This window comes from Coturnix japonica, chromosome 23 (genome assembly GCF_001577835.2).
Source record: "Coturnix japonica isolate 7356 chromosome 23, Coturnix japonica 2.1, whole genome shotgun sequence".
NCBI classification, from domain to species: domain Eukaryota; kingdom Metazoa; phylum Chordata; class Aves; order Galliformes; family Phasianidae; genus Coturnix; species Coturnix japonica.
This window is the reverse complement of record NC_029538.1, coordinates 1,625,458-1,635,813: the sequence shown is the minus strand read 5'-3', so window position 1 is coordinate 1,635,813 and position 10,356 is coordinate 1,625,458. Positions and strand designations below refer to the sequence as shown.

The following is a 10,356-nucleotide window of genomic DNA, read 5'->3' as shown; positions in this document are numbered from 1 at the left end:
CAGGTCCCAAATTCCCCCAACAGTTTCCTATGGGGTTGTTGCTACCGACTGTTCTCGGTGCTGTTTGCTCTTAGCTGCTCCCCTGCTTGTCTCCTGCCACAACAACGAGCAGTGCCACCCCCAGCCGGAGCACTCAGGAGTTCCCTAGTTGTGGTTATACACCAGCCACTGCTTCAGGCTCACACCAGCAGAGACCCTGCAGCAGCTGAGGGAAGAGATACCAGATTTGGTAACAAAACACAGCCCGACATGGTGACAGCAACCCATTAGGATGCACCTGGGGGTGCCAGGTGTAGGTTAGTGGGGTGAGGAGATGTTGGGGAGGTGAGGAGGGTTGGGCTCAGTGGTGGTTATGCAGTCCCTAGGGCCTGCCTGTGCTTGCTCTGCAGGAGGGGCCAGCTGCAGGTAAGGAGCCCAACCCCATCTGCTCTGAGAACAGCCTGACTGCTTTGCTACAGAACACAGGGAGAGCTCACTGCACCCCCCAGAACGGCAGCTCAGCCCCAAAGCTCACCCACCCCCCTGTATTTCAGTGCAGGGTATGCTCACAGTACAGGGACACAACACCCCCTGCTGTGTTCCAGTGCCATCAAAAGGAAACAAGTGCAGGGTTAGCAGCAGAGCAGACCAGAAGGACCCAGAGCAGAGCAGACACATCCCACAGGTGGTAACGAGGGCAGGCTGGAGGCAGCTGCCCCACATCCTCCCTTTCCCAGAAGGTCACTGCTGAACTGGGTGGGTGCTGCTTTTTGAACCTGAGGGCCTATAAAACTGAGAGAACGAATGCAAACAGCGTCCTGCTATTGAAAATATAAAACCTGGTAAGACAGGTGCAAGGCCAGGATGGACTTTGCCCATGTAGGATTTTGTGCCCACTCCCTCTAGCAGGAGGCAGAAATACTTTGTAGTGGCAGAGACAACAAACCCCAACAGCAAAGATTTTGGGGTAGCCTCTAAAGGGCAGACAGGAGCAGAGGCTTTTGTCACACTTTCCTCATATGCTTGTCATAAAGCAGACCTGGGGCAAGGGTGGCTTCCTCAGTGCAGTCACGCGCTGCTACGTAGAGAATGGGGAGCCTGAAGCCATGAGCCTTGGTCAAGCCAAGTGCCTACAAGTGTCAGCACTCCTGAGTAAGATGAAGCTCCAGTTGTCTCTTCTGAGCTGGGGAGCAAAAATTAGAAGTGAGGAGCCTGAGAGGACCAAAACAGCTTCAGAGCAGAAGCCCCAGCCCTCAACAAGCAGTCACCCCTCCCTGGGCACCTTTATGCCCCCCTCCCAGCTCACATCTAAACTGCACAGCCCCTCCCCAGAGCCCTTCTGCACCAGGAACCACACGCTCTACCCACACATTTGACACTTTTTTTCCTTTATGTTGAAGTTTTAAGGAAGATATGAACCATGCAGAGTGATGCTGCTTGTCAGCAGCTCAGAAGAGAACACAGCGATGCCTGTCAGTAAGCGGGAGGGAGAGAGGATCTTGGAAAAGAGACAGGTGAACTCTCAGTAAAAACATTATCCCAAAGACCCCCACGCCCTCCCCTTGCCCACAGCCACAGACCCCAGCCTTCCGTTGCCATAGAGCAACACATCACCCTCTCCAGCTGGAATGGGAGCCCTGCCTTGAGCTACATGGGGTCAAGTCCGTTCCACTTTTGGCAATACAAGCAGCAGCAAGGATGGAAGGCACCTGAGTGCAACTCAGCCACAAAACCCTCTGTTCAGATGCAATTAAACCTATTACAGGTGAGGAGAAAGGAGCCAGTTTTATCCTTCCCCATTCAGTTTTTGGGAAGCAGCACAATGCTATCTGCTACCTTGAATTGACGGGTTACAACAATGAGGAGGAGCAGTCTTTCTCTACTGCAAAGACTATTTTCTTTTAAGAATGCTGTTTTCCTTGCCCAGGGAGGCAGAAATGTAATTATTTCCTAAAATAAACTGGCCCTTGTTTCCACAGGAGAGAAGGAATGGCAGAGCAGGGAGGGAGTAAAAACTAACTAAAACTCAGGAGCACCTGCAGCCAGAACTGAAATGGCAAAGCAGGGGTGACCAGCTCCAGGAAATTAAATACATGAAGGATATATCCCCAAATCTGTCAAGTCTGGCTCTTGAAACCTTCATGCCCTTTTTGCTCTAGCCCCTCCTTCTCTCCTAGCTGCTGCTGCTGCTTGGGAATTGCCACAGATGGCTCTGACTGGAGTGCTGCAGGCTGGTTCTGTGGCCTTACATTCTGCTCAACACGGGACAACTGAGGGCGACTTCATGGAGCTCCCTCCACAGCAAGCTCAGATGGGGATGCTGCAAGTGTTTACTTGCCCAAGGTAAGGGATCCCTACTTATCCAGCAGTACATTTCTTGTCCCATTCAATGGGCTGCCTGACAGAGCAGGGAGAAGGGGAGGGATCAGTTGAATTTAGCCTTTGAAAAGTCCATTTCTGGATGCTGTTCCATGAACCTGCAAAGAACACAAAGACAACAGCTAGGTTATAAGCCAGCAAGAGCCACAGAAAGCTCTCCCCAGGAGCACACATTGAGTACCTGAGAGGCTCAGCACCCCCTCAACTCCATTTCAACTCACACATTCAGCCTCTTCACGTTCCACTTTTCAGGTGCAAGGCAGCCCCTCTCCCAACAAGTGAGGCATCCCTACTTCCTGCACTATCAAATTCACTTCCTCTCCACACCCTCCGCAGCAGGGATTGTTTTATTGAGCTCCCCAGGTCACGCTCCCCAAACTACAAATGGTTTTTCCTCGGGTCAGTAATATCAGCAATCCTACCAGCCACCAAGGTCAGAGAGCCCAGACACATGGCAGTTTTTTTATCAGCTACACACCCTTAACTGCTACCTCTCGGACAGACACGTAGCAGCTGTGACACTGATTGTGGGGCAGAGGGGAGATTATAAGGGTAGATTAGGATTTAAGCTTGAATGTGTTACCTTATGCGTTACTGGAGACATAGGGAATATCTCCAGTGCAACCTGAGACTAGGCACAACCTGATTTCAAATGTACTGCAGTCTCAGCAGATAGGACTATTTGGACACAGATTGCCACATCAGAAAGTTCTGAGAACTGACCTGTGCCTACAGGAGACCAGGAGTGGGGTATTAGGGCATAGAGATGCCCCTGCATTCCTCCTCTGCCCTGCATTTCACCATGGGATTCAACACAACCATGTGGAGGGTGTATGCATGAGGGGGAGGACAGGGCAGACCCCCCATATCCCTCTGTTTAACATGAAATGCTGTGTTTAACATGAAACTTTCCATCTCCACGGAAATATGTGCTGTGAGAGCAGCATCCTTGTTGAGCAGCCAGGAGGAACTCAACAGCAGAGATCAGAACCCACCTGGGTGTCACCCAGTCCACTTCAGTCTAAACTTCCTATCCATTCTTTACCAGCCAATCTGCACATGGGCCAAGCTTGCAGAGCACTGAACCAGTGGTCTCGCTGTGATATCCTTCATGTGCACTTTCCAGCAGGCAAAGACGACCTGCCATTCCACAACTCCTTCAGGCACTGAGGAAATCTGGTCTTTAAGAGTCTCACCCTACTCTAAACTCAGCACACCATTCAGAGCAAAGCTTCTGCCAGAACAGATAAGCTGAGGAAGGAGCCAGATGCAGAAGGAAGGTCTGCTACACCAATCCTCCCTCCAGCCCTGAGATGTGGGTTTGCACTTTCCAAGGAAGATGCCTGACTCAGAACTGCCTCCACGCCTCCCTGCCTGGCCTTGGGGGCTCCATGAGTAATTTCCCTGCCAAGGTGCGTTTGTGCCAAACAAGGCAATAAAGGCATAAAAGGACTATTGGCTTGGAGATAGCTGTCTGGTGACAGGTGTGTAAGGGAGATTATCTGGGCTACTGAGTAGAGGGAGATTAGAAAACAATCAAGACCATGTTAAAGTTCACTGGAGTCAGTACTTCTATGCTCAAACATGCTTTCTGGACTTGAAATCAGAAGATTAAGACAATACCAGAGCTGGACTATTCCCAGAACTTCCCATTATGTTATCTACCCCCATTGGCTTTTATAGATGCTGGTGGTTAGCCAACAATTCAATGACTTTGTAACTGTAGATTTGAACTCAGGTAGCACTGAAGGGCGACCTGATCCTCTATAACACCACTATATATTGGTGTGAAGGATGAAGAGGGGAAAGCCAGTACCCACAGATCAATTAGGTATACCCACTTTTTCAAAATGCCTTGCTTCTTCTGCTCATCAGATGTGGGAAGGCCCATGGATTTCTGTCGCTGATCATACATCATTTTCTCCACCATACTGCGAGTCTCACTGTCCAGGTCTGACAACTGAAACCAAGGAATTCCATCAGAATTGAAATCACACACACACATTATTCTGCTTGCACAGAACACGGGTATTCTGATGCACACAATGCTGTGTGCACTGGCTAGAGAAATATCAGACACTCTAACTTATCTCAGCTTTATTTAGTTGAAGTTTTGGGAGCACCTCTAAGATAGGAAGGCTTCGTTCATTCAAACAGAGGGAGTTCTTACCTTTGAGTTTTCTGGATTGATTTTCTTGGTGTTGATCTCTGGGTCTGTGGAGACTAGTTTGTTCCACCACTCCATCTTGTTGATCTGAGGGAACAAAGAAGCAAAAGTTATTTCTTTTTCCTGGACTTGCTCTTAGCATGCTGTGTCTGGAATTAAACTTTATTCTCTAAGCATCAGTACAATCTGAACGTGAATAAGGGGCACCACTTTCATTTCTAACCACTTCAGCTATCCAGAATGATAGAATCCTTAGGGTTAGAAGGGATCTTTAAAGGCCATCTGGTCCAACTCCCCTGCAATGAGCAGGGACACTTACAGCTCCATCAGTGCTCAGAGCCCTTCCAGCCTGACCTTGAGTGTCTGCAGGGATGGGGCATCACCACCTCTCTGGGCAACCTGTGACACTTTCTCACCTCCCTGCAGACAGGATCAAGTGGCAACACCCTGGCTTCCATAGCATCACTAACACTGCACCAAGGACAAGCATGATTCTTCTGTTCCAGCTTTATAAAGCCCTGTGTTTGGTGATTCTGATTTCACCAGGAAAGTGGCAGACAAGTCTCAGCCCTCCCCAATTAATGCTGCTTTACCTTCTCCAGGTGCACAGTGACTGTTTTACCATCTTCAATCAGCCAGGAACTCTCCTCCACCTTCACTTCATTGAAAAGTTCTCCATCAATAACAGGGGGATGACCTTTCAGGCCAACTCTGAGGCGCCGTCTCTGGATATCCACCACCACATCCTTCCCCTTCAGCCGAAAGTTCACCTTGAAAGGGATGGCCAGCTGGAACAGACAAAGGTCAGACATGAGGAGCAGAGCAATTAAGTCTCTCCTTGCCCTCTTGAGCTGCTGTTGTAAGACACTTTGCCTTTTGCCAGAGTAAGATACGATAATTCTCATTGGTCAAGCAAGAGGTGAAAGGATACAAGTGTAAATTTAGCAACTGGGTGGTCAATGTATCTTTAAGGAAGGGAAGCAGATTTTCATGTCCTGTTCTAACTTTGTTTGCCAACGCTTTGTAGAAAGTAGAGCTACCTACAGCTTCTGGGAATTTAATTTAATTACCAGGCTGTCCCTCAGCTACTGGAATGTTGTCATTAAGTAAAATTAACAACCTTCAGGATCACTGTTCTTACCAGCACATACTTTGTGGCTAAGATTCCTCAGATCCGTATATAAGGCAGTACTTACATCCAGCTCTGAAAGAGTCTGCGTCCATCTGTAATTTGGGAGGTCAGCTCCATTGCCAGAGTTGGGCTTAAGTTTTCCTTTATCATTCTCATCTTTATCGTCTTCATTTGTTTCCTAATCAGCCAATGTAAAAGGGAAAGGAAGTTTTTTCAAGTCTCCATATACCCTTCACAATTCCAGATTTTTATAAGAGTTTCGGGTTAGTTGAACATATGTGATATTTGCATAAATTTAACCCAAAATGAAAAGGTGTTTCTGTTAAAAGAAAATTATATTGAGAATTAAATATTGTTATGACCAGGACACAGTACAGAAGAGAAAATCAGTTTCAGTGCATCCTCTCAAAGAAAAGCAGGCAGGACATCCCCTAATATTTACAGGAGTTCACATGGTTATTCAGAAACATATTTCTCTCAGTCCAAAATGAAATCACTGGATGAGTCTTACCTGTTCATTAGAATCTGAAGCATCACCATCATCCTCTGAGGATTTCACTGGGACATTGTTAACCTCCTTTTGTGCCTCTTTCTTCTGTTTAAAAACAGAATTAACACATTAGGATAGCTGATACTTTTGTATTACTTGCTCATCTGACATACTTGCTGGTACCCTTGTGTGCCAAGCAAAGCTCTCACCTGATCTATTTCCAGCTGCAGCCTTTCTGCTTCTTCGTCTGTAAGTTCCTTAATCCTTGGCTCATTTGCTTCCTGTTTTGCTTCTTTGGCAAGCTTTGCAGCTCTCTCTGCCTTTTCCCGTCGTTCTGCCTCTTGACGAGCCTTCTTCTCCTTCCGCTCCTTCTGAGCCAGTTTGTTGTGATGGTTGAAGGAGTCTGTGATCAGCTGGAAGACAAGAACACACACCAAAGGGCTTAAAAAGAAATTACCTTTTTTTTTCTTTTCCAAACCCAAACGAAGCCAACTCACTATATAGCAAGGTATTTTTTGCTTTCTTGCTTTCTGTGCTATTCCAGCATTCCTAACCCATCTGACAGCTACTCCATACAACCAATGAAAGCTGGAAGAACGGAGACACTGGACCTAGTTTTTATACCTACTTCTGACCTGTCCCACAGCTGAGCTTTCCCCAGGCATATTAATGTCTGCATTACAAAACCTCTGCCATGAAGAGTTTCTATAGCTCCTGAAAACTTTGTTACCACTGCAACAGCAGAATCTAGCAGAAATCAATCGGTATCACAGTTTAACAGTGTCATGATTTAAAGGAGGAATATTTGAAAAGCTCATTTTACTGATGGTCAAGTCCCAGCGGAAATCTTTGCTTCACAACTAACTTCAACTTCTCATGTGGCTGTGAAAAGCAAACTCTCAAGTTCTCTGATACAAATGGTTGTGCTGCTCAAAGGGAAAGCTGAGTACACAGGCAGGAAGCCAGAACAACTGCCTGGTGCTCAATAATGCCAGAGAGCACCGTGCAAAGCAGCACGGATGAGAACTGCAGTCTGCTCCAGGAAACAACACAAACAGAATCTTAGAAAAGAAATCAGAGCGGAGAGAGCTCTCAGATGTAGGTATCAGATACTTTATGTGCATCTCAGAAACCCCATGAAGAACCAGCACCTTTCCAGAGAAACTCAAAGCAATCAGTTTTGTATCCAAGCACCAGCTATTTCTGCTTTGTTTTTAAAGGGCAAAGTGAGCTTTATTTACACAACCTGAGTCCAGCATCTCCTAGGACACAGAACTCAAGACATGCATCAACCAGCCTCTCTTCCTAACTGTACCCACAGGGAGCAAATCTATTTAGCTACATAAGGTCCAATAAGAGCAGCCATGATCCCCAAATCAGGGCTCATCTTCCAACTGCATTTCAGTCCCTGGGAACATAGTCCCCAGGAATCTGAGATATGTCCCCTAATGCAAGGAAAATAGCACTAGACCTCAATTCATTCTTCCTTTGAAACCATCCACTTTCCCATCCCTCACCTGCCTTAATTCTGTTACTTTGAAGACTAGACTAGAGAGTATATTCTGCACTCTATCAGAATTAATGTCTTCCCTAATGCATTTACCATGGCAACAGCACCTGCTTTGCTCACAGGGAGTTCCAGTAGTCCAAAAAGTGCTTACAAGAGACATACACTCTGGCTTTTCCCCTCTATTCCATACTGGCCACGGGACGTAGAAGTATCAGACCCTTCTACAACATCAGCTTCCCTATAATCCCTGCTGCAATCATCCAGAGCTTGAATGCCAGGAGGGCAGAGAGTAACACAGCATCCAGCCAAGCATTACAAAGGAGTTCACATGCTAAGTGAGGGAGAACAGAGCAAGTACAATCGAGAACCCTTTAGAAAGTCTGACTAACTCATGCTGGAACACTCAGCACGTTAATGAGGCAACCTGGAACCAAGGCACGCTCAGTCCTTACAGTTACAGCAACCCAGAGACAAAGGTGCAGCTGCTTGTGTGGAGACGTGGACTTTGAGCTTTTCCTGAGGTGAACAAACAAGGCAACATGCGGTTATCGGCACTGCAGTGTCTGTCACCGTTAAGTCAGTGTGTGTCTGGCAGATTTGCTTTCCAAACAAGCCTCTGGCCAGAGCATGGCAAAAACCTGCAGCACCAGGATCACCTGAACAAGCAATCGTGCCTCACCACAGATAGGGACAGCTCATTGTCACCTGGTTTCAGTGGTGTTTTATCTGCTCATCCCCAAATTCATTAGAGGGTTTGAGGATGGAAAGGAAGGGGGGTTGGACTCGATGATCTCTAGAGGTCCCTTCCAACCCCTACAGTTCTGTGATTCTGTGAAGGCTTAGCAAGGCACAAACATGGCTGACACACAAATCAAAAGACATCACAACTGGCGGGTGGTGGTTTGTTACCTTCTCTGCTACACCATCTTCTCCACCGGTGAAGAAATCTGTTTTACGTCTCAGGAAGCTAAAGAATGTGTTCACAAGCTGGTAGAGGGAACAGGGAAAAAAACAGAGCAATGAGACCAGATCATTCCAAGGCACCTCGTGTCTAATGAACAGCATTTATTCTGTTCTTCCTATCTGTGCCTCTGAGATCAGAGGGGATCACATCCATATATGCTGGCACATATTATGATCAGGATCATCATGAAACACTCTGTTTCCCATTGGCTTGCTTGAAAATCCACCTCCTGGATCAGTTCTACAGGGGAGGCATCTATGTGATCTACATTAACAGAGTGTAGGTATGATATTCACAGATCACACTGGACTTGTACCTATGTGGGCACCCCCAGCTGCTATTCAGACCCACCTCTGTGTCCCATTTGATTTACAAAGGACCAAACTCCTATTGCATCCCATTAACAGCCCCATTACACGCCCCCCATATCAGCCCCATGGAGGCCCCACCGCCTCCAATATGGCGGGGCCGGAAGTCACGTGCTGCCCCCCCTCCTCCTAGGCCCGCCCGCTCCTCCTCCCCCACCCAATAACCACCGGCAGCACAAACGGGCTTTATCCGCCCCGGGAGCGGCGGTGTTACCTCGCACACGCCGCCTTGGTGCTGCTGGGCCATGGCCAGGAGGATGCCATCGAAACGATCCTCCTGCTCCGCCGCTTCCTCCGCGCTCAGCCCCATCCTCTCCGCTCACCGGTCTCCTCACAGCCCTCACGTTACCGCTCACCGGAACCGGAAGCGAGCTGGGCGGAAGCGGAAAGGGAGGTACCGAAATCAACAGCCAATCGCAGCGCTCGTCTGCACCGATGCCTTCGCGGATTGGTCGAGGCCGTAGGCGGGATGGAGAGGCGGGAAGAGTGGAGCGGGGCTCGGTTGCTATGGAGACGGCTGGGCCTGGGCCTAGGCCTTTCCAGAAGGCTCCATGGGGTCGCCTACATCCGGGTACTTTACCCTTGGCTTTACCTGTATCTCCTCCACAGACACCACACAGTTCAAAGAGCCTCTAATCCAGGCCTAAGCAGCACAAAGAGCCTGTAATCTGCAGTATGGACAGGCTATGCTGGTCCCTGTGGCTGCTGTAGGCCTCATTGCTGGGTTCACTCCATTGCACTGAGAGCTGTGTGCATTAGAGTGAGTGGTCCTTATCCCCATAGGGTTCCTATTGCTCCATTAAATCAATCAGCAGGTGCTGCCGCTTCCCCAGGCTGACTTGTGTTGGCCGACAAATGCAGGTAGATGGGTGTTTTTTTGGTGAAAAGCCATCAGTGTGGCCATCAGTTCCATCCCATTTGTGCACCAAGAGCTGCGTGCCCTTAAATCACAGAATCAATCACAGAATGACCCGGGTTGGAAGGGACCTCAAGGATCATGTAGCTCCAACCCCCTGCCTGGCAGGGCCATAAAACATACACATTTACTAGATCAGGTTGCCCAGGAGACCCCATAGATCCCCATAGAGACCCCATAGACCCCATAGACCCCATAGAGACCCCATAGACCCCATAGATTCCCATAGAGACCCCATAGACCCCATAGACCCCATAGAGACCCCATAGAGACCCCATAGATCAGGTTGCCCAGGGCCCCGTCCAACCTGGCCTTGAACACCTCCAAGGACGGGGCATCCACAACCTCCCTGTGCAGCCTGTTCCAGGGCCTAACCACTCTCCTAGTGAAGAACTTCCCCCTAACATCCAACCTAAATCTTCCCTCTTTTAACTTAAAACCATTTCCCCGT

At 48.4% G+C, this 10,356-nt stretch overlaps 1 protein-coding gene across 1 annotated transcript; it reads right to left on the bottom strand.

Annotated features, from left to right (window-relative positions):
• Positions 1-1,350: 1,350 nt before the first annotated feature.
• NUDC (nuclear distribution C, dynein complex regulator) lies at positions 1,351-9,370 on the bottom strand. The gene is made up of 9 exons (XM_015883644.2): positions 9,204-9,370; positions 8,567-8,644; positions 6,357-6,560; positions 6,169-6,252; positions 5,722-5,835; positions 5,119-5,313; positions 4,529-4,612; positions 4,200-4,318; positions 1,351-2,456 (listed from the first exon to the last, which is right to left on the bottom strand). The coding sequence occupies exons 1-9, from the start codon at positions 9,297-9,299 to the stop codon at positions 2,405-2,407; spliced, it is 1,026 nt and encodes a 341-aa protein (XP_015739130.1). The 5' UTR covers positions 9,300-9,370; the 3' UTR covers positions 1,351-2,404.
• Between the last annotated feature and the right edge of the window lie 986 nt (positions 9,371-10,356).

Bases quoted from the DNA above. Each gene is read 5' to 3' on its own strand.
- NUDC (XM_015883644.2), bottom strand. From the start codon at position 9,299: ATGGGGCTGAGCGCGGAGGAAGCGGCGGAGCAGGAGGATCGTTTCGAT. The intron at 5,836-6,168 runs GTAAGACTCATC...TTGGCTGATTAG, and splicing joins CTTCAGATTCTAATGAACAG to GAAACAAATGAAGACGATAA. The intron at 4,319-4,528 runs GTAAGAACTCCC...CCTTGGTTTCAG, and splicing joins TCAATCCAGAAAACTCAAAG to TTGTCAGACCTGGACAGTGA.